Source organism: Pezoporus wallicus, unplaced genomic scaffold (assembly GCF_028554395.1).
Source record: "Pezoporus wallicus isolate ANWC-B61680 ecotype Strahan unplaced genomic scaffold, APGP_CSIRO_Pwel_v1 contig_6651, whole genome shotgun sequence".
NCBI lineage: Eukaryota > Metazoa > Chordata > Aves > Psittaciformes > Psittacidae > Pezoporus > Pezoporus wallicus.
In genome coordinates, this window is record NW_026638928.1 from 161,879 (window position 1) to 186,612 (window position 24,734).

The window sequence follows — 24,734 nt, forward strand, 5'->3', positions numbered from 1 at the left end:
AGTGACAGACCCTGCTCATTATTTTGGCCCTGTCCTCCCAAAATCAGCTTCATAAACTGTTATCACTCCAATAATAATAAAAAAGAAACAACCCACCCTCTTAAAATATGGTATATGGAGTTCTGGATTCCAAAAATATGATATACAAGCAATTTCATATTCTTGCTGTGAAACATCAACTAAAAACCATGAATATTTATAGAGAAACCAAACTGCATTTTATACATTGCATCAACATTGATACAGTTCTCTGTGTTAGCGGAGAATTCAGCATTTTTAGAGGTCAATTCAATTGAATTTTGAAGAAAATTATGGTTTAAAAAGTCACACGTAGTTTCATATATGACAGGCCAATAATCTAAAGACCAATCTCAAACAAAGCTGTACAAAGTTTGCTCATGCTCCATCCCTGGCCGTGTTCAAGGTCAGAGCCTTCGGTGGCATGGTTTAGCGTGAGGTGTCCCTGCCCATGGCAGGAGGGTTGGAACTAGATGATCTTAAGGTCCTTTCCAACCCTACCTATTCTATGATTCTAAGTTTGCTTCAAATCTCTCCATCTCCCCCTCTCCCCAAGGCACTCAGTGGTTTAAGTGTGCAAATGGCTTCTTAGAAGAAACAGTGTGCAAACAGAGCCTGTTCCATTAGCTCCATGTTCTTTAGTGATTTCCTAGACAGTATTGCTATCAAATATTATCTACGGCATGACTTTCTAAAGAACAGGAGACAGTCAGTCCACAGAATCACAGATATCTTTCACTTTCTGATTGAAGTCTTCAGGTTGATCAGCATACACGTAATGACCTGCACCAAGGATAGCCTAGAGGATAAAGGTGAAGAAACAGGTCAAATTCACAAGCATGGAATACGGAAATAAATAAATAAATACTGGCATATGTGAAGAGCCTGACTTTTACACAGTACCTACTTGATATGGTATTGCTTAAAAACATAAATGTCACAACTGGTACTGATTTCCTGCACCCAGCCTGTGTTAATGCAGTTAGCACAACTGCTGCCAGGAGGTGGTATTATAAACCCTAAAAAGGACTGTAAACATAAGGAAAAAGCTTTTCAAGTTCTGTTGAAGGAACTTTCCTACACAGGAAGAGAGGGCAAAACCACTGCTTATTCAACTGCACACCACACCCTGTTGAAAAAATCCAACACTATTCAACGAGTCACTGCAAAACAAACCCAGGAGAACATGCTTTACACACAAAACTACTGATTCATCTTCACCCCTTTTATTCTGCACTCAAAGAGTTCTGCCAGGTTGCTCCCTGATTCTGTGTTTGCATTATAGCATCAAATCATTTCTATTCTCTTACTATAAAAATGATATGGAAGAAACTAAAGAAGGGACTACTAGGAAAAATTAAGAACTCAGAAGCTTAAATTGCTGGAGGTCTTCTAGATACATGGAAGCAGATTTCAGCCCTCTGAATTAATGACTACTATGTTATATAGGGACAAGTAAAATCCAAATGATGCCATATGGGGGAGGAAAACCTCACATTTGTGACCTTTATTATTTCACAGCAACCATGTAAAGGCTTAAGTAACCACACACACGGGTGTTTCACTATTTCTATCATTTACCATTCTTTGCCAAAACTGGTATGAAGCAAGCCTTCACCGTAACGTACAGTGAAGGTACTTCACCTATTTTGTTTCTATTTTATATTCAGTCCAAGTATTTGTTTTTAAATCTATTTGTATTTGATACTAAATACAACTGAGTTTGTGGGTGCTTTTAACACAATAACCTAGCTATACTTCTGTGGGCTTCAGTTAGAGACTTAAGAGGAAGTGTTTTAATAGAAAAAACAGATTTAAATACAAATTCAAAATCCCTAAAAATTAATTAGAAATAAACACACATAGTAAACCACCAGAATCTGTGCATTGCATCAAGGATGGTACTGCTAGTACCTCAGCCTCATGAGAATCCTATTCCTCCTACAGAATTTCCACCACTACAATTTACCTTTTAGAATCTGTATTTAGCTTGACAAAATTTCCACAGTCCCTTCTAAAAACCACTGACCAGAGCGGAAAAATCTGTCTGAATGATATACGGTTTTCCTGGAAAAGGTCACTCCTTTACAGTGACTTTTGTTACAACTTTCTCTCTGGTTAAGCAGTTAAGAGATTTCCGGTCTGGATGTCAACACTTGTGCTCTTAACACGTGTATATAAGTTCAATAATGCTATATCAAGGAGAAAAAATTTTATTTGAATGATTTGTTGTAGTATACTATCAACATCATATAATGTCCAGGTAGATCTAGACATCGGTAAGAAGGCAACTGGTGTATTTAAACATTTTATCACCTCATAGGGTAATGTATAGGCATATTCAATTACCACGTCTGACTGATGTGACATGTGTGAAGAACACTTTCAGATGTATTTGTTTTTATAGAAGTCAACAAAAAATGCAGTGTGCACATTCTCATCATTGCAAGTACACACATTTTAAATGATAATGCCACGCCTCTAAACAAGAATGTATTAGCTAGGAAGACAACATTAAGGATTTTTTTTAAATGACTTAAAGAAACACACTCACAAGAATCTAAGCACCAGGTACAAATCACTCTCTGAGCAGAAAAACAAAAGCACTATACAGACAGATCAGAACAGTTTCTGAGAGCCTCGTCACTATGTCATGCATATATGCAGATATTAGGACTGCTGTGGTTTCAAACACAGACAAGCCCCCACATATTTACCAGTGACCACAAAAACTACTTGTATTACCACACTGTAGAGCAAAATATTTTATGTAGAGCAGAAAAATGACCATGCTCAAAGATCTAATTTAGCTTCTAGTACTACAATAAGTTTCCTTCTTACTCTGGAAACTCAATTCTGTCTAGGTTTTCTCTGACCTAACACTTGTTTTCTTTCTTTTTCTGTTACAGAAAACAGAAGTTATTACCCGAGCCTTTAAATCAAAGGGCCAGCATTTTCACAGATGGTATAAAACCACAAAAATACCAATTTAAAGGAATCCATGCAACAAAAAACAACTGCTTTAAAAATCAACTTACTATTGTCTTCACATATGAATTTGGTCTCAGAGACTGGATAGTGCTGCCAGAATTGCCATCTATACATGAACGTGCTCCATAGACCACAGTGATAGGAATGTCTTGATCCATTTGTGGAATCCGTTGCAGCATCGGCCTTTTTGCCCATCCATAAGGGATCGTCATATTCTTGAAAGCTGTTTCACCACTTCAAGGCATTCAAAAGGGTAAAAACAATTAAATTTCCATTGGATATGCCTTTTCTCTGCTTTTTGGTAACACAGAGTGCAACAGTACAAGAGGCTGGGATTTTTCCTATTTAGAAATACACATTCTCAAAGTTTTCATGTAATTTTCAACACAAGACCCCTATGTATTTACAGTGACTGGTAACACTTAAAAGAATGAAAGTCCTTGTTTTTGTAAGGTTGGTTTTTTTTTTTAAGAAATTCCTTACAAGTTAAACAACTGTAACATTTTTAAATTCAAAATTAGTGCCTAAACTCTCAGAATTAACACACAGGTAGTCTGAAGAAATACAGAATTAGAATAACTTTTACACTTACCAGTTTCTGCAATTCAGAAAAAGTGCATTGCTATTTTTTTCTTCAATTAATACAGTTAAGTGTTACAGTTTCAAGAAAAAAATAGCATGCACACAGTTGCCTTGGCCATTGGAGGGAGTAGCAGGCACTCTGTAAATGAAAGACTTCAAAACATACACTGGGAAACTCATATTCACCTGGGTGTCTGTACATTGCAGTGATAGATATATTCAGCAACAGTGTTATCATCAAACATTGATGAATACTTTCGTTTGAAATCGGGCCTTAAGCGCTGAACAAGGCTTAATCCTGTTAAATCAGAAAACATTAGTAGGAATTAGTATAGACAGCTTTATCACATTGCCAACTTTTCATTACAACCCTTCAAACTCATTTCACTTTGAAACTCAAGGCTAAGGTTGATGACTTTTAAACCTACGTTTTGTTTCACCACTTGCATGTCTTAGGAAAACATGATGGCATTGCACCCAACAGGAATAAAACATAAATATTCTTAAGGATTTTATGCTGCACCAGATGAGATGCAACTCAATCCCACTGAACACATACAGGGAATGTTTGAGAAGAGTCATTGCAACAATACAAGAAATATGCAAAGGGGACCAGCAAAAGAGCTAAGCAGAGTATCTTTTTGCCACCAGTTTATTCTCACATGAGACTAATACTTTCTCCTTGTTCTGGGAGGAGAACTGGGAGGGCCAAAAGCACCCCACTTTTCAGAACCAGAAACCACTGCTGAAAAAGCTGGGCTGTTTTAATTCTTTAGTGAACCTGTGCTCTCCTTTTACAGAACAGTCTTATTTTGAAGCTAGCTCCTCTAACTAGTGTTTAGTTGAAAGAACAAAAGTCTATGCTGAAAAACAGGTGTAGAAATCTTGACATTAGTGTAAGACACAAGAACTGGTATAAATTAAGAGATTTAACCTAGGAAAGCCATTATCTCCATGCTCGCTTAAGAGCCAAATTAGAGAAGTAGGTCCCTTCAATGGCCAGTTACGGCTTTCTAAAGTTAAGCTCCTATTCTGAATCACTTCTTTAAGGAAGAAGCCTCTCCTATTTGACCAGATGGATCTTTGTGACAAGCACCTCACCATAAGCCTAATCTTAACCTAAGAATATTATTCATCCCTGAAGAGACAGGCTTACATCTTACCACTTGGGTTTATCAACTGAAAATAGAATTATAGAATGATTTGTACTGCAAGGTACCTTAAAGATCATCTAGTTCCAACCCCCCCTGCCATGGTCAGGGACACCAGACACTGGAAGGCTGCTCTAGGATCCCCCCAGAGCCTTCTCTTCTCCAGATGAACAAGCCCAAATCTCTCAGCCTGTCTCCATAGGAGCAGTTCTCCAGCCCTCTGAGCATCTTCTTTCTGGCCCTGCTCTGGACTCGCTCCAACAGCTCCATGTCCCTCTTGTGTTGGGGTCCTCAGAGATGACATAGGACTGCAGGTGGGATCTCACGAGAGTGGAGTAAAGAGGGAGATTCCCTCCCTCAACCTGCGGGACACACTTCTTGTGATGCAGCTCAGGACATGGTTGGTTTTCTGGGCTGTGAGCGCACATTGGTGCGTTGTGTTGAGCTTCTCATCAGTCAACACCCCCAAGTCGTACTCCTCAGGGCTGCTCTGAATGAGTCCTCTGCCCAGCCTGTATCTGTGCTTGGGATTGCCCCAACCCAGGTGTAGGACCTTGCACTTGGCCTTGTTGAACTTCGTAAGGTTGGCATCAGCCCACCCCTCATGCCTGGCAAGCTCTCTCTGGATGGTATCCCTTCCCCCCAGTTTGTCAACCACACCACACAGCCTGGAGGCATTGTCAGACTTGCTGAGGGTGCATCAATCCCACTGTCCATGTCACCAACAATGATGTTGAACAGTGCTGGTCCCAGTATTGACCCCTGAAGGACACCACTCATCACTGGTCTCCCCTTGGACACTGAGCTGTTGACCACAACTCTCTGCGACCATCGACCAATTCCTTATCCACTGAGTGTGGATATCCATGTCCCCTGTTTAGAGATAAGGACTCCATGCAGGATGGTGTCAAATGCCTTGCACAAGTCCAGGCAGATAATGTCAGTCACTCTTCCCTTATCCACCAGTGCTGTAACCCCACTGTAGAAGGATGCATGATTTGCCCTTCGTGAAGCCATGTTGACTGTCATCAGTCACCTCCTTGCTGTCCATGTGCCTTGGCATAGTTTCCAAGATTTGCTCCATGACTTTGCTGGGCACAGAGGTGAGACCGGCCTGTAGTTCCCCAGTCTTCTTTTCTCACCTTTTAAGAATGGGGGTCATATTTCCCCTTTGCCAGTCAGTGAGAACTTAACACTGTTGCAATTATGGTGATGTCACTTCTTCCTACCTGTCCCTGGCCAAAGGCCTGGTACTATTTATATAGACATTGTCACAGTGATCTATGCTTTTGTAACCTTGAGATTAGACTCTTGCAACACACCCTTATATATGCTTTTAATCCATTTAGAAAACTAATACAGCGCAAGAGAAAATAATTCCCTTATGAAACAGTGATATAAGTCCTGAAGCAATGAAGAGTTTGCTAACATGCTGCAATTTGTTCTGTTGCTTTTATTTTCTCTATAGAAAGTTAAATTGCAGGACTTCTGTCTTTCTCTGTTTGTTGTTTAGTTTTGGGGGTTATGTGAACACAAACAATACAGCTGGATTGGACTAAGAGACTTGGAAGAAAGAGACTAATTCTATGTCTTTCACTGCCATGAGCATAAAGGTCACAGCATCCCCATTTCCAGTAACTATGGGACAGAAAGTTACCAAACTTTAGAATTCACTTTCCATTTTGGTAAGAAGTGTTTTGCCTGTGGGTCCAATCACATAACCATTCTCCTTCTGTGGGAATTCACAGGGGGGAACAAAACAAGGAGTCAAGGCACCTTGGAACAAACTCACACTGAGTTATTCTTGTTTACTGAAGACACTGTCAATTGTGAGGTTGATGTTTTACATAGTGACTATGGAAATGCTAAAAGAAATACTAATACTGGAGACTCTTGAGTTCCACGAGAAGGGTGTAGTCACAGTGACATTACTGCTGTCCAGAGGAGTCTTCACACATTCAGCTCTAGGCATGGAATTCACAAATCCAACCCAAGTACCAAAGCCCCTCTACTGTGAACCTCATGGGCGACTCTTCCAGTGAAATGAAGGAAAACATGCAAATCAATTCACTGGAAACCACTAGAAGAGAAAGATCTCCTTGGATTCAGTCTCTCTCCAAGGTTTAAGTATCTGCCTGAGGGTCTGATTAAATATCCATGTGATACCATTGTGATATCCCAAAGAACCTAGCTCTCATTCAAGTGACTAACTCATACCTCTGAACAACAGCAACTGGCTTTATAGCAAGGATCAGACAGCCACACCTGCCCAGCAGCTTAAGCACATGTGCAAGCAGAAGAAAACCAGGGTTTGGTTCAGTGGCCTTCATCAGGTTGGGTTTGATACCTACCTTGCAGCAATGTTTAAACTTACCCTTTTCTAAGAACTATGCTTCACTTGTCAAGAATTGCACATTAAGTTGATGATAGAAAACTTTTTTTAACAAAGTGAAAAATAGACGAAAAATTTTGAGAAGCATTGCCCTCCATATCAACCTATAAGTGAGGCTAGGTTGCAGATACCTTGCCAAGATGGGGTCTGTTTCTGCAGCATGGTTTTAGCTGCATTTGCTTGCTAAGGGAGACAACCTCAGCTTTGAACTCTTCCACATGGATTAACCTGTGCATGCATTTTTTTACTGGATAAAAGACATTACATCACTGTGTCTCACTAATAGGCTTCAGGTTATTTTAGCATTTTACTTTAAAAAAAAAAAAAGGTTTGTACAAAACACGCTGCTTGTCTGAAAAGCTGATTTTGTCACACCCTCCAAAACAATCAAATAGATCAGCATATTAAAATACATATTCTATAGAAAGAGATTTAGGACACAGATGTAGTTTAAAAGTAAACAAAGTCTAGAAATGTGACTAGTTTATCTTCAGACTGAATACTAAAAATGATGAAGAGGCAAGTTAATTGTAACATGTGAGGGGTCTGAAGGGTATCTTTTTCCAAGCCTCTGTAGCAGATACGCCTGTAGTACAGAGAGTAATAGATAATCCCCCCATCAAATGTGATGACTTAAAGATTTGATCATATCCTTTACCCCACATAAACTAAAACAGCAGTCATTGGCCACCCCTACCTAGTCCTAGGATTAGGATATGCAGAGTTTAGCTAACATCTCTTCACTGCTGTTAAAGAAAAGTAAAAATATGCAGACTAGACTGCTACAGTAATGCTGAACACCAATGAGTCCCACAAAACTTGTTAAGAGAATGAATAACAAGAAAATGGCTAAAGGAAATAACCCAGTTTCAATTTAACTTCTTTAAACTCAGGCCAAAGACAAATGAGTTTATGAAAGACTTACAGCATTACTCAAATCTGGAAATCCTGTTTGTCCATCACACTGCAGTTGGAAGGGAAACTAAATAGGTTGTGACTGGAAGCAACCAGAAAAACAACTTTTTCACATCATGTCTCTTTGTCAGGCTTTCCCAATAGATGTCCATGTGATCTGTCTCACTGTAACTGCAGTCTAGAATAACATATTGTAGCTTGCTATAAACTATCATACTAGTATTTCTAATAGGAAGAACTCTTGTCCTAGAGCTCACCTTTTTTCAACCCCTCTCACTTTCTCCTCCAGCTTTTTTCCATATGGGCTGGCAACAAAGCTTATCTTCATGTGGTATCTGCCTCATGTTTATGTTTAACAAAAACAAAAATCATATTTAAGAGTAGCTAAAACTCACCAAAGGGTCCTGCTATCCTCAGCCCAGCTAATGGATTAAATGGACTCAATATAGCTCCTAGTGCTTTGATCCAGATTGGAATTGGTCTTTCGTGTTCAGCATTGTCAGGCCTCTCTGGAAAACCCCATGGCTCCACTAAGATAAGATGTTTGACCCTGTTGGCAGAAAAAGTTCAAAGGTTTAGAGTACATTATTTTTCTTCAACTGAGTGCAATAAAAATGTATTATCTGTGGACTTTGCAACCTTAGTCAATTCTATCATAGTGGCTTATTACCAATGTTTCCGATTCAACAGTGGTTTTACTTTCAGTCAATAATTAGAGTGACTGAATTCTAACTAGTCATATGTAAGAACAGCAGGAACTTAGAAACTCATGTCACAGAGAGAAACTCAGTATTCAATGGATACCAGCTGTCACACACATTTGAGAAAAAGGCCAGTCTTGTTTCTACTTTTAAAAATCACCTAATCTCAGTCAATATTATTTGCAAGAGCAGTTTAATTTGGGAAGAAAGAAGATAACTGCATCTGTTTCATTTAAGTAAACTTGCTAAGTGTCTTTCTTCTGTAAGCCATGTAAGATCTTTGTTCTAAGAAGCAAGGCAATTTAGCTGAAAAATCATCTTATCAAACTAAAATTTGAACTGAGAAAAGGAGATCAAAATTAGATGTTTTCTAAGTTTACTGATTTTAGGTCATTAAAGAAATGTCAGAGAGCCAATTTATAAAATTGTCACTCAAAGGAATCTCGCTACAGACAGCATAATAGGAGTCTCCAAGCACACACAACTATGAATGAGAGTCCCTCTCAAGCACAACTTCTATTTTTATCTTGACAGATTAAAATCGTCTGTTTAATCCCATAATAACACCTACTGTCCTAGATACTGCTGATTTCTGAAAAAGTGACTCTTAGCTGGAGTTTAGCACATTTAAGGTGATTTTCCATGCAAGCTTCATCATGTTTACTTTCTTCCTCACAACTTCTTCCTCTGTCAAAACCGTGAGATTAGATATTTACTACAGCAGAGTTCTTAGTGCCTGAAATTATGTCAGAAGTGATTTCAAAGGCTATTTCTGGACTATAATCAGTTGGGAAACCAAAAATCTGGGCTTGAAATGAGGGGTTGAAAAGGATTAACCTCTCAAAGATGCTTCTTGCTGTCAGCTCAGACATGAGCGTATCTGCACACAGCAGCAAACACCAGTGGTTAAGAGAGGACAGGGTAGAATTTAACTATAAAACCAACAGGGATATATATATATAGTATATATATTTAACTATAAACCCAACCAATTTAACTATAAAACCAAGTTAGAGGCTAAGGAGAGCAAGCACCAAGGAGCCATTCAGGAAAGCCACATATTCTGTGCACAAACTACAGCATTAAATATAATGCAGCAAACATATGAATACAAAAAAAAAACGTTTCCGTTCTTAACACTTTCCTTCCTATTTGGCATTTCTCGTTCTGGTAACCAAGCCTAACACATAACCCAGGATAGTGGGAAATTGATCATGAGTATAATCCCAAAAGTAATAGTCTGAAGTTGCAGTATTTGAAAATCATGACACACCACCACCTGGAGATATTCTAAATAGGAATCTTTTTGGATTATTAACCTCAGATGTCCGGTGAACAACTTGGTACAATACAGCAAACTAACGGATTATCTCAGCTGGGAGAAACAGATCTGCTTTCCTAACAATATGTATACAGAATCTCATAAGACTCTAATGCATTGTTAGATAATCTGACTGAAAGCTGTTCTATATTTAACACTTGATTCAATGCTGTCTTAGGATCCTATGAGTCAGTTTGCTATTTTGATGGCATTTTAATTTCAGAGAAACACTAGTTAATGGGAGAACACAATCTGAAACACCCCTAAATTAATTAACCCCAACATAAGCACAGTGAGACATGAAAACAAAGTGTCACATTTGATTTAAGTAAGCACAGGGCAGAAACACTATCCCATCTCACAGGGATAGAATAGCACCATTTATAGGTACTTCAGAGAGAGGGCTAACAAACTTGGAAGTGGTTCCTGCAAGAAACTAACTACAGTTAACTGAAAGTTGGTTTATGCCCAAAAGGATAACAGGCTTACATCCCAAAAGCAGAGGACTGCATTTCTTCACTGCACTTCTGGATTTAGACACACATATACTTTAACCCATAATTTCCAGCCACATGGAGCAGCTGTCATCCACTTGGAAAGGAAAAGGTAAAGTGTTTTACCAAAAAATGACGTATACATTTCTTTCAAAATCTCCAACTGAGGAAAAAAAATACTTATGTGAATATAAAAGTATAAGATAGGTTTTGTATAATATAGAATCTGCCATAAAATGCGGAAAGCTAAACATGTTCACAGTTTTTCACAAGAGTCCACTATGTGTACCTAAAGGAAAGCAATGTCCCTTTTTGATACTGCAGGACCTCAGTTCAGTTGGTGGGATCCTAGCTCACCAGGGGCTATATAACCAAACTGTATTAAAAAAAAAGAAAGACAAAGAAAGAAAGAAAAAAAACAAAAAAAAAAGGAAAGGACAAATTACTAGTTTCAAGGGAAAAAATGGATTAGCTGTTGGCCACAGTACTGTGCAGAAAAAGCTGATGAAATATAATTACAAGAGTGCTGCAGCTGGATTGTTTTGCAAAGAAGAAATATTAAGTGGCATACAGATAATTTAAATGAAACAGTCACTAAAATAATTTTTCCATCATCATGCCAGCACCAGGCCAACTGCTAGGCATAAATTACCTAGGGGAATTACTTTCAAAAGTTTCACTGTAATACATAATAAAGGGAAGTTTGGCAGAAACTGGCCTATTTTCCCTTCACAGACCTATGTTTGATCAGAGATGTCACAAGCATTCACCCATAAATACAGACTTTGCTATTTCCCCTTATAACATAGCAAGGGGGTACTTAACCAAAGAGGTACAGAAAAGTACTCAGGAAAGCATGTTCACCATATGTACTCATTTTGTATTCACCTGGGAACAAAACATACAACAAATGTTTCAGGCTTAAAATGCACTATTATGTTTCTTTAACTTAAAGATAAAATTTACTACAAGATAATCTATAAAGAGCCTGATGAAATAAAATCTGTGTTGAAATCACTAGACAAATACAGAAAAGGAATTCTTTCGTTCCTTTATTTTCACTTACCTTGATGGGTATTTTAATGAGTAAGCAGCAGCCAGGAATCCACCAAGGTTGTGTCCAAGCAAGATAATTTTTTCTAACCCCATCTCCTTTCTCCATTCTTCTATGGATTCCACAAACTGATTTTCTGCTTCCTGAGCATCAGTGTCGAAGTGTGGTCTACTGCTCCGTCCAAATCCCAAGAGGTCGAAAGCATGAACAGTCCTGTTCTCACAGAGGTCTTCAAAATTGAGAGCCCATAGTCCAACACCTCCTCCAAACCCATGCAGGAGAACAAGTGGAGTTCTATGTGAGAGCTCTGGAGAGAATGACAGCGTCCATATTTTATTTCCATTAGGCAGATACACATATCGTTTATCATATGTGCTTGCAATACCTAAAGAAAGAGTAGGAAAAAATGATGTTGCTAGACATGCCAAATAAAATACAAAGTACATTGCATGGAAATCGCTGTTTTAAATAGGAATTCTCTTTCAAAGGGGAGAGCCTACAATCAAATCTCTAAATAAGTGAGCAACAAAAATCTAATTCTAAACGTGTTTATTTCACCACAGTGTAAAAGCTGTATTTAACAACTTGAGAGTACTTACTGTAAATTTATAGAAAATCTAGATTTAATATTTATATTTAAGATGTATATTTACAAATCTTATTAAAAACTAAAGACTTACATTTCAGCATTTTGTCCTCAGCCTCTTTAAGGTGTTGCAGTGATGTAGGACACCAGGCAGGAAGCCAGCTGAATAACCATCCTAACCTACAATAGGAATACATAATAAAAAATTCCTGAGCAAGCTGGTAGTTTTTTGCATCATGTGATGCTTTGCAGACATTTCTCCTGCTGCTCTTCTTAAAAGTACCCATCTGAATGTTATGCCTTGCAGGACAAGAGTGCAGTGAGAGGGGTTCACTTTCTCCTGACTTTTATAAGGTGGCATTCTTATCAGGGGCATTCTCCAAACAGCCTGCTGCTTCTCCACTGTGTGTTCCTTATCAGAGTGTACTTCATCTATCTCCGTCAGACCAGGATTCTTCTGAGAACCTGGAGACATGAGCCCTCATGCTGACCCGACAAGCCTGGCAGGATATACAACACAATCATAGGGGGTTTCCAGCCTCCTCTCAAGTTCCCTTGGAAGTCTGCCTGCATGTTACCTTATATGAACCTACTATTTCCAGAAAGCATTAAAACATGTGCTTGCCAGCCTAACCTCAACTGACTTATTCGCAAGGTAAATTTAAAAGGTGAAAAATAAGCAGGTTTATTCTAGCAAAGCAAAAACCAAGGGTCTTCGTTACTAACTTAGAAACAAACTGCCAGAGGAAAACAGCACAGCAGTATCGATTCCCCCAACAGAGGCTGTTTTTCCAGCTGTCAGTTACTATCTTGGTAGCATTAGCTTGACCATGACAGCAGGGGGACTGACTCAGCTAGCAACATTGCTACCCTGACAGAGCCTCAAAGGACACAGCAATCGTGTCCTTGGTGCTAATTTATCCCTTGTTTTCAAGACGGAATCCTCTTTTTCCCCTCTTGCCTATTTTTGTGGCTCAGACTATTAGCACAAAGGCTGCTACTGCAGGACCTCAGACTATTCCTCATGGGGAAGAGAATAAGGTCACTAAATTCACTGAAGAACTTTCTTCCTTTAGCGTTTTCCTACACTGAAAGGCTTTTCAGTTAGTTACAGAATTTTCAGGACTGAACACTGTATTAGTTGTACACCAATTAATGTTAGATGACTATAAACTTGCTAATGTCCAAGTTTTTAGAGCATAAACAACACAGATAACAAATTACAGATCTGCCACCAAGTTTCTTACCCAAAGGACCTTCTCCCCACATTTTTGGGGGCTGAGCTACTCCAGCTGCACAGCTACTGAAGTTTATGATACAACAAGAGAGGCTTTCCAGGGATGTACAATGCAATAACAAGCAGCACTGTTCAGGTTCATAGAAACGTATTAGGGGATATCAAGACTGGGAAGGGATGGCTGTATGTCCTTCCGTGCACATCCTCAAGAATGACGTAACTTGGCATCTTACGGAAATGGGCATCCAAGTGTTTTGCTTCCACATTAATCCCCACATTTAAAGGCAAGATTTTTAAGAGGTTAAAGCTGGCAGCAGCCAAAAGCAATTTCACCAGCAAGTAACTGTGAAATCTGAGTTTAACAGTATCACTAGGTATGGTCAATGTTATGAATTACTCTGGTAAATTTTTAAACAACAGCTATGTCAACACCCTTCTGAGGAAAACTTTCTGGTAGTTCTATGCTTAACTAGGCATTTTCATTCATAACTTTTGGGTTAGAAGCACAGAAGACAGTCACTATTTCATCTAAGCCAAAACTGTATGAAATGTTTCTTCTTGGCAAAACCACTGATTTAGCAAAGAAACTTCTTTGAAGAAATGTATAGCTGCAACATGCCAGCAAGACAATGAAATAAAATCTACAGTTCAGTCCCAGAACTTTATTTCCAAGTCTTAGGGAGAGACCTGGACACTGAGGAAAAATATTTAGAAAATTGTATCAAAATTGGAAAGTTGGAACAGATGCCCATTTTTTCTTGTTAGTTATCAGTATTGTTTATAAATACTGAATCATAACGTGCATATGTAGCTTGACAGTCAGCAAGCTGAAATGCCTAAAATAAAAATTATGTTTGCAACTGAGTCATTTTGTACTCGTTGAACTAAAAGAGCAAGTGAAGAAAGCTTTCTGTCAAAAAAAGGTCACTTTCTAGAAATGTATTTTATGAAAGAAAATGTTTACTTCCCTATAGTCAAGGCTTGATCTTTTTTCCTCCCCTCCTTCAAAAAATGATTTACCACACTGTTTTCTACTTGTGGAGAACAACCAACTTTTTAATCTATTTGAATCTTTTCTCTGACAGGTTTGGAAGGCTTGAATGTGGCTGTATCATTTCTTTTGTATATCTTTGCTAAATGTGTCTTCTAAATGCACAGAAGAATGTCAACTGCTTACACTGCCTATCACTTTTATTTCTGTGATGTAAAGTTAAAACAGCTATGTAATGTCAAAAAGAAGCAATGGACCTTTCAAGACAGTGTGCCCACCAGCAATGGAGATAACATAATGTATGAAAGAAAACTAAAGATTTCAGCAGTAGTTTCACACTGTAAGAGAGCTACCCGCTGCAAGAAGACGCAGACCCTATGCTGCCCTCATCACCCAGCATTTCCCAGATGCTTCATTTCCATCTTTCTTTTTACGTTAAGAAATCTCAACAGTGGAATCTTGTATTTTGAAGGCTTAGCTGCCTGCTGTACCGGAAAGTGTGAACTAGATCTGGCAACTGACAGCCCAAATTTCTTTAATTTTTATACTGATTGCACATGTGGCCATTACACATCAGATTACTAGTGGAATTTAACCTGTATATCTGTCTGTGGGCATACAGTAACATAAACCAGTGCAAACATCCATGCTAAATTAAGCTATAATCAGTAGAGCACAGCATGCCATAGAACGTTTCCTTGCATCTTCTCTCTGGAGTCAGCTACGCTTTTCCATATCCCCCTGAAGCAGTTTGGAATACTGGAGGCTGATGACCTGCCAAGCGCTCAAAGAAGTCACTCTCTCTGCCAACAGACCTCAATACTTCATGTTACACGCCTGGGGCAGGAGACCAGAAGGTGAGGAAAAGCCCCAGAGACACCCACTGAATAGCCTTGGATATGGAGAAAGTCAAGGTTACTGGTGTGAGGCTAGCAGTGAGACCATCAATAACCTATGCTGGCAACCAACAGAGTCATAACTAATGAAAACAAAAGAGGCACAGGCACAGACATCTGACAGTGTGGAGCTGCAACCCCTATGTGCAGGGACGAAGCCACCAGCCAGGACCTAACACGTAGGCTGGCTGGGCCAAGTGTCCTGTTTGCCTGGGTCTAAGAATAAGAAAGGATAAAAATAGGTCCAAGAATAAGAAAGGATAAAAATAAACATTTATAAATCAGTATTTAAAAATAAATAATGATTACTATCTTTAGAAAGCTAAGAAGTAAAGGACAACTGAATATCATGTAAAATGTAAATAAGGATAATACTGCTTTTCCTTAGCTGCCTCACTGTTAATTTGAATCAAGAACTTGCTGTAACAGCACAGTTTAAATTGCCCAAGGGTAACTTTCAAAAGAACTGAGAATCAAGTAGAGGCAGAGACCTAGTGAACCTGACCCACCCATCCACCTCCACTAACTAGGTGAAACTGGATGAAGAATGTGGCAAATAGATAACTCAAAAACTACCATTCTGCCAGCTAGATTGATCCTACTTATCGTGGTGAGAATTGGTAAAATATAAGACAACTGATGGCTCTGTAGCCAGTTACAAATTTGACATACTCCACAAAAAGCACATGAAAGCTTAGATAATAATGAAGAACTGAAAACATCCATTGTAACACTGAGGTATGCACTCAAACAGCGGAACAGTCTATCGATATGACTTGGCAGTGTGCTCTTGCAGCCCAGAAAGCCAACCATATGCTGGGCTACGTCAAAACACAGGTTGTCCAGAGAACCTGTGGCTACCTTATCCTTGGTAGTGCTCAAGGCCAGGCTGGATGGGACTTGGAGCAACCTGGTCTAGTGGAAGGTGTCCCTACCTATGGCAGAGGGTTGGAACTGGATGAGCTTTACGGTCTCTTCCAACACAAACCATTTTGTGATTCTATCTGGTATCTGGCTTGTTATGTGGATTTTAAAAATTAAACTTTACCATAAAAGAGGTTCAGCAGAAGTTGCTTATAACTCTATCTAGGAGATATAAATGTACATATATGGAGCTCACTCTCTCACTTTTCAAGTTTACAATTTACTTACATTAGAATTATATGAGCACATGGCTTACAAGATGTATTAAGTTTAAAGTCATTCAACAGAGGCATCTTCCCATGTACACCACCAGTGTAGAGCTAGCTGTAATAATCTGTGGAAACACTGCTTGGCAAAAAAAGCCAACCAAAATAACCTGTAAGCAACAAAACTCTCCTAAATCAAAGCAAATGAAAGCAACCAACACCATTTGTTACATGATGATTTGTCAAGAATTGCTGACCCACTGAGCCAGGATGCGCAGAGATCTTTCTACAGCGCTGAGTATAAAACTGGCTTTTCACTAAGAATTTTGAAGTTAGTATGGTAATCAAAACTCCCAGTATAGGCCAAAAAACAGGTGTTGAAAGGAGCACCAATGACAGAAGTGTGGAGAATAGACCCTCCTGTCATGAAGATTATCTGGACTTACAAACAATGACATCAGTAAGGAAGGCAGAGCTCAGGGTATACAACAATTACACAGTAACTCACAGAGGATTACAGGAATGTAGCTGACTGCACAAGCAACAGAGCTGCGTGTCTATTGCTGTCTTGCTCTCAGTAAACATATTTAATATTTTTAATTGAATTTTGGCAAACAGTGCTGCAAACTACCAAGGTTTTAGCTAGAGAACATGCTCCAAAACTTAAAAAGCTGAAACATTGGGTGAACTCACTTGTAAACCATTTCAAACTTTACCTTTTACCCTGAAATCTTGTTAGAATCAAGCTAATCTTTCAAGAACCCTAATCACCTCCCCTACTGACTCTCAGGAGTAATTCCAGCCATTTATAAAGAAGGGAAATAAAATCAAATTGATGGAGAAAATTTGTTTTAGTGTTTCTGCCCAGCACCAAGAGGAACTGCATTGCGATTTTCAGGGCCATCCAGCTGGCATGGCAGTTATGAACGTCCATCAATTAGAGCTAGCACCAAATTAAGAGAATCTTTGCACTATAACAGGAAAAAAAAAAACAAACAAACCAAGGATAAGCTAATATAAAGCCTTCTCAGACTCTCCACTCTTGTTTCCACATAAAGTATTTCTAAAGTACTGTGTCAGCAAAGGAATTCAGAACTGCCAGTATGCTGAAATCTAAATATAGACATCATAAGGCGTACTCTGCTAAGGTCACACATAACACTATCACATAAAAATATGCAATTTACTTCAATGAAACTCGTCATATATTTAACCGCTCTACGGAATTGTGGTTATAGTGCTCAGAATTTTACAAAAAAAAAAACCAACCCAACAATCAACCCTAAATACTTAAACATTATCATTAATTTCTAAGTAACACTTAGAGGAGATCAGTAATTAAAAGAATGGAGCAAACACCTGCAGGGAAAAGCAACTCAAACCTTTCAGTTGTTACAGAAATAACAAAACAGGAGGAGCGAAAAGGACCATCAGATATTCATAATGGGGCAAAAGGTCAACATATGAAATTTAAGAACAAAGTGCCAACATTAGAAGTAAATCTGTTTACTATAAAGCTGTAAGTCTACAGTTAACAGCATTTTGTATAGATGGATGTTTAAGCAAAATAATTACAGATACCCTTTATTTATTAATTTATTTATTTATTTTTAAGAGCAACAGAAGAAACAAGTCTGTTTACTGAATGTTTTATCCATTTTCGTCAGCAGCAGCAATAGGCTACACAAAGCCTAACAGGTAAGTGGGATTTGGTTTTCAGAGCAAATTCTAATTCTGGTTACTACACTTCAAGTTTACAGGTAATAACCTGAAACAATACTAAGCAAAAAAAACAGTCAAGGATGACACAATCAAATAGAACTTTATGTGTCAAAATGTCAGAGAAAAGGGCATGTTCACACCTGGCTAATTTAGGCCAATGATAGGGTTAAGCCTGCAAGACCAGAATACTGACTGTGACTGCTGTTTACATGACTATGGCAAAAACTAAAGCTTTTTTACTAACATGTACCATCAACACTACCATTACAAAACCCCTACTCTTTAAGTAAAGAAAAATATCTTTCTTTCCAGCATTCACTATATCCAAGTTCCATCTTATTCTCAATTTACTCCTAGGAGAATTTCTCTTGAATGTAGACTGTTTATCAAATCACTGGGAAAGAAATACTTTGGAGAAAAAATGCAATAAACCAATTTCAAACTAGTCTATGAAAGAACAAGAAAACATGTTTCCAAAACTCAGTAAATTGAAAAGTAAACCTGATGACTTGCAGAAGTGGCAACTATTTTCCATTCAAAAAAGTTTTTTAATTATTATATATTGGTACTGCGTATCTCTGACTCAAACTTGATAACATTTTTCTGTATGGTAAGACAGTATTATATGACTGATAGTGATGAGAAATTTAAAACGCATAAGATAGTACCACTAAAAGTAGGATGTTACTTAATCATTCTGGATTTAATTTTATGAACAGGTTCAAGTTCTCCTATATGGTTTCAGCCAAGCCAGCAGGCTCTTTAGCAGTTCAGTAGCTGTAATAATCTAAAGTCCAAGAAAATCATACATTCAAGCTTGGTATTATTTTAAAGCAGGAATCTTGCTATGAGAAGGAACATTGGTGTGGAGAAAGTATCTATGTGAATAAGTGAATAAAATACATTCTTAAAGACCAAGATGAATGCTCCTCCTGTTTGAGTAATTTGTAAGAATATAACACCGAGATTTTATTAATTATAAAACGAAGTGAAAACTATAAAGCAAAGCACGTTTAATTGAATATGACAGAATGTATTACTGATTAGCATGAAAGAGGACTCAAATTTCCTAATTAAATTTGGAAAGTTTAGGAAATTAGAAAACTATGTTTATCATGTGAAAGCAACATGCTTGGCATGAAAGTGAGAACAAGACGCAGCAAATAAATACATATTAGATTTAAGCCTTTGACAGAAGTAACTGACTGCAGTTAATATTCATTGTTAGTCTGTTAAGTCAAGGTAAGCCAATTTATAAAATGAGAAAGACAAAACACACAGAAGTCCATCTGTTAGTCAAACTCTGAGAAACACCCAACTTCCTTGTTTTCATTCCTGCTGGTGTCAGGATGCAGTAAACTGAGTGATGCAATGCCTGAATTCCAGGCTATCCTCACTACCAACAGATCAGATCTAAAAAGCTTACTCCATTCTGCCAAGTCAACTTTTTTGTGGTTGCTTTCTCTGTTTTGTGAAATGACTCAGCATTAAAAGAAACTATGTTTTAAACCTGGTAATTATGGAGACCCAGCTAGAGAGAACCCAGTTAACCAGCAGACCTATGGGCTAATAAAGTAGAGAAAAAAAGGTGAAGGATGAAAAGCTTTTAAATCAGCACTGCCACTGACAGTAACATACGATCATGACCTCAGCCACACTAGGTTAAACTGGGCACGGATCTCTCAGGATATGGTTTCATGAGAACTTTAAGAGCATAACCAATTTTAGGAGTCCTTTTAGTACCTAATCCCTGCACCCAAAGAGCAGCATGTTCCTTTAGCGCATCAGTATTCCAGGAATAATGAGTACAGTGGAAATGATTCACGCACACATGATCTATGTACAGTAACTGTTATTGCAAAGGCTGTATAATCAGAGGCAGAGCTTCTGCATGTACAGTAGGAGTTAGACATAGTAACCACCACCACAACAGTTTGAATGAGATGTTCCTAGGACCAAAATTAGGCTCTGGCAGTTTCAGAAGGAGAAAAATTGACTGCTACTGCTAAACCCAGGACACAGGCAAACATCTGGAGAAGAAAAATATTCTGTGTTTCACTTCATAACCATTGCATGAAAAGACCAAAATGTTGTAATCCTCAGGGAAACACCCTGAGGAGCACACTAAGGAGGCAAGACCCAGAAACAATAATGAAGAATAGGGTATGGGAACAAACAGCCTCAACCCTTTAACAAATGTCTATTTACCATTTTCATGAGACGACAAAAAATGTACAAAATTGCTATCAACGGGTTAAAAAGGAAACACTTCCTCCCCCCTCCATGACGTTATAACCCTGCCTACAATCTGTCTAGATGAGTTTAAGAGCCAAGATGTTCCATGCAATTACATGTTGTGAAACTCTTGGATACATCAATAACATTAAAATAGAATGTTTTGAAAACCTCTGCATAATATTTCTAGGAAGTGCAAGGTACATCAGCCCCATTCCAACAGAAAAACATTACAACAAAATAGGTTATTGCAGAATATTGCTACACTAGGTCAGAGGTAAAAACAACGCATTCTTCATGTACTTACTGCATCCTGAGCTCTGTATTCAGGACAATCAACATCAGAATTAATGTAACAATTCAGAAGCAAATTTTATTATTGTTTTTATATTCACAGTGCTACACAGAAGTCTCACTATCACAGAACTATCGAAGTTAACCAGAGAATGTAAATAATGAATGTAATTCACAGAATCATAGAATAGTTAGGGTCGGAGAGGACCTTATCCATAACAAATGAGAATTTTCTGGCTATTTTAGTGATACGGAAGCTTACTGTGTTACTTACATTCATTTGAGCAACCTGAGCATTCACACCGAGAAAACCTACAACTTTGCTCCCTCCCATGCTGACCCTCAGCCACAGGCATACCTTGCTATATACTGTGCATCACTGCCATCCTCTCCCCATTTTATTTTCTGTCTCCCATTACTGCCTTTAATGCTTTTTGTTATTCATATGTATGCTTTTAACACATTTTTGTCATTTACTCCAACCCCTTTCTAGCTATACCCAAAGGTGTCCAATTTCAGGGCATACACTTCTTCAGAAGATGCCACAAGAATGTTTATCCATGGACTGCCACCAAAGCCTGCAACCTGTAGTGCTCATACTGCTTACAAAGCAGCTTTGTTAGCACGCAACACAAGAAACCATTAAGCATGTGTACAATAATGAAGAAACGTGTGGTCATACAGCTATTACTTATTCCTGTCACTGTTCATTGCGACAAATCTACAAACAAGACCAGTGCCCCTTCATCATCACAAAGTCTTCTCCACGATCAGGTTAAAGTCAGGCCACAAATATACTACAGAGCAGAGAACTGATTAATTCTAACAAGCTTTCAGAAATACTGCTCTTCCATAACTTATAACACACTCTTTAACATACAGGCATTTCCCCTTAAAAACTTTACAGTCCACTAACTGCTTACAGAAACCAGCTAAGCAAGATGTCTGTTATTTCCTTCCATCTCTTCTAGGGACCCATTATTTTATATTTTGATTTAAAAGCTAAAATCAAACACAGTCTAGAGAAAAAATTGTACTGGCAACTACAGACCATGTATGGAAGAATACAGAATATAGAGATAAAGATGCAGAGGAGAGGAAAGCGGGGAGGGAGCTGCACAGTCCCACTAAAACTGACCAACCTTGTGACAGAGATCACACGTGTCACACACAAGTTTAGCACCACTGAGGAGCTGCAATCCTCTGCCTCCTTCACAGTAAACTCACATCTGGTAGAACTTGGCATTGCCACAGCTATTTCTACAAATAACACACTGCATTAAGACCTTGTTAAGAAAAGCATAATTAAAATAAAGAAAATGAAAATTTCCTCTTTGTGTCCTTCAGATGTTACATACTTTCTACTACTTCCATTTTATCCATCCGCCTACTGATGTACGCCTGCTGTCCTTCAGACATTGCATAACCTCAACACTGCTTATACTTTGTCAGCCTTTTCATATGTACCATGACAGAGGCCTTGCATTTCAGACTGTCCCTGAGTTCTATCAAACAAGATGGAAACAAGAACAAAACAAGGCACCTCTCATAAATCAGCCCCACTGCCCACCCACTGCTCCACCCCTTTTATCTTTGTTTATATTCCCTTGTGTATTATGCACAATTTAGGTAACAACTTAAATAGGAGATGGATGTTTTCATTTTACCATAAGGAGCCATATAAGAGCACAGCTGAAAGACTATCTAAAACACATGATTATTTCCCTTAGCTCCAAATGTTATACACAAACCCAACCCATACTCAAGTGTGAATACACACTGAAGATGGGTTGTTTCACTGCAGATCATGAGAACAGCTTCTACATTGTGTTCCTTACAGTGACTGTTATCTATGTCAAACAGAACTGGTATTCAATGTTTTGTGCTACGCAACCTCAATTCCAATTCTTGGAATACCTAAGAAGTGCACAATGCTTTTCAAAACAGACTGTTTTGTTTACATGCTTACACTACAAATACTTTAGAGGTCAACGAAGCATAAGTAGTCTTAAAAATAGGTAAGAAGTTAAATGGGTCTAAAAAGCCATTGTATCAAACGTCCCCTTATGGAAAGATATTATATTATTAATAAGATTTAGTGTAAGCCTTGAGACACTTAATAAATGTAGTCAAGAGAAAACTTCTACAATAGTCTGCATTGCTTTTTTCCCCCCTTACTGCAATACCTTTCTCTTTCTCACTTCAGTATTTGAGGTGCTTCTGCATCTTTGCCACAGAATGCATTTTCATGCCTCCTTTCTGTGGTCTTCCATGATCCTGAGTCTTCTATTACAACTCATTTGGAGCACTATCTTTTTCTGCTATTCCTCACCATGTTTTCTTGGTGTTGCTTAAAATCCTTCCCTTTTACCCTCTTAACCTTATTCCAGACTGACCTCATTCCCTTATCCAGCCTCACTGACTCACAAATCTCTCTTCTCCACTGACCTCTCTCCTGCTGTTCAGGTTCTTATATGGATCTTTCAATGCAAACACAGACACTCACCTTTCCTCCCATGCCCTCTTCTCTCTGTCAATGCAGATCATGTACAAAACCCTATTCTGAAAGGTCAGAATTGCAAGTATTCAAAAAATAATTCAGAAATTATGAAACATGAGAATCAAAATTTCCTCAACAAGCAATTGTTTTTAATAAGCAAGTGATCTTAATAAACTACTATATAAGAGGAAGATAAAAGGTGCTTTAATAATTTATCAGTTGGGAAAGTTGTTCAGATTCTCCCATAAAACTTCAGAAAAGTCAAAGGTCCTCCTTGTACAGACACTGTTCCTTTTGGAGCAGCAGGTCTCTAACTGGGACTACCAGCCCTGTAGCAGGCTCTCAAAAACTTCGAATAAACCCAAATCCATGTAATAAGAAGTAGAGTCTTTTGTTGATACTTGGAAAGTTTCCACTTAACTGACACAGTTAGTAGTAGACTTCCTAATGCTGCCTCTTTAACCTGCCTTACTCCTCACCAGTAATATCCTAAGCATAAATTAAAAGCTACTACATGATTACTATCTTCCTCCCTCCACTTCTCATATTTTTCTTTAAAGATCTGAGCTGAATGTCTGATAATTATAGTGAGATATTTTATTTTTAGGGGAGATTTCTGTCATAGGAGATGTCTTGGCCAGGTAATCACTGAATGAGAGTAGGATCTTCTATGGGAGGCAGCGAAAACTGTCAGGCCAGACACTGAAGTGTCTGCTCTCTAGTGACAGTATCCATAAAAATTGATGCCCAACTACTGCATACATATTGACTTCATCCTTCTAGTCTATCCTATAAGTTGCAGAAAGAGGAGAAAATCCTTCAGCCTAGACATGTCCAGCCTGTAGCATTCAAACTCCTAGCTGGTATTACCTAAGGCAGTCTCCTTTAGCAATCATAAAAGAACTATGAAGAACTAAAGAACTCACAGAAAAAAAAAAAAATCCCAAACATATCTGCTGAATCATAAATGAAATGTATGGGATGGCCCAATTTTACTTATGCTGTTTTTAACTTCTGAAATAAAGTCCAAGGGGCCTCACTGTCGCTTCAGGAACAGATCTTGACCAAGGCAGTGGTCCTTCAGCAATTCTTTGCCATCAACCCATAATATCCTGCTAATCTGAGGGAACTTAAAAGGTGGTAAGTAAATGCATACATGAGTCTAACTGAAATCTAGAAAACCCCTACACAAAGATGTGTACATCAGGCATAACCATGGAGGACCAGTGTGAAATGGGTGAAGCAAATGAAGAAGAAAATTAACAAATAGAAAACTCTTTCTTAAATCTCTGTCCTAAACATGAGCTCAAAGAATATCTAATAAAGAAGGGAATTCAAAAAGGAGCCAAAACTGAGTAACAAGAGATGAACTGATCATCTACGTTGATACACTCATTGCAATTATTTTTTTTCCATAATATTTGGCTATGGTTGCCAGCTGGGAAAAGCTGAACATTACTGTTCTATACTTTATAGCGTTTAAACAAGCCTCTCACGAGGGCAGTTAGATGAGATTCTTCAAAC

General features: G+C 38.3%; 1 protein-coding gene across 1 annotated transcript in view; it reads right to left on the bottom strand.

Moving 5' to 3' along the window:
* Positions 1 to 603: 603 nt before the first annotated feature.
* ABHD5 (abhydrolase domain containing 5, lysophosphatidic acid acyltransferase) overlaps positions 604 to 24,734 on the bottom strand; it is a 28,590-nt gene continuing 4,459 nt past the window's right edge. Inside the window, exons 2-7 of the mRNA XM_057413295.1 lie at positions 12,300 to 12,385; positions 11,632 to 12,004; positions 8,445 to 8,599; positions 3,778 to 3,889; positions 3,057 to 3,243; positions 604 to 817 (exon numbers count right to left, since the gene is read on the bottom strand). Of these exons, the coding sequence (XP_057269278.1) occupies positions 728 to 817; positions 3,057 to 3,243; positions 3,778 to 3,889; positions 8,445 to 8,599; positions 11,632 to 12,004; positions 12,300 to 12,385 (1,003 nt within the window). The 3' untranslated portion in view covers positions 604 to 727. The remainder of the gene's footprint in view (positions 818 to 3,056; positions 3,244 to 3,777; positions 3,890 to 8,444; positions 8,600 to 11,631; positions 12,005 to 12,299; positions 12,386 to 24,734) is intronic.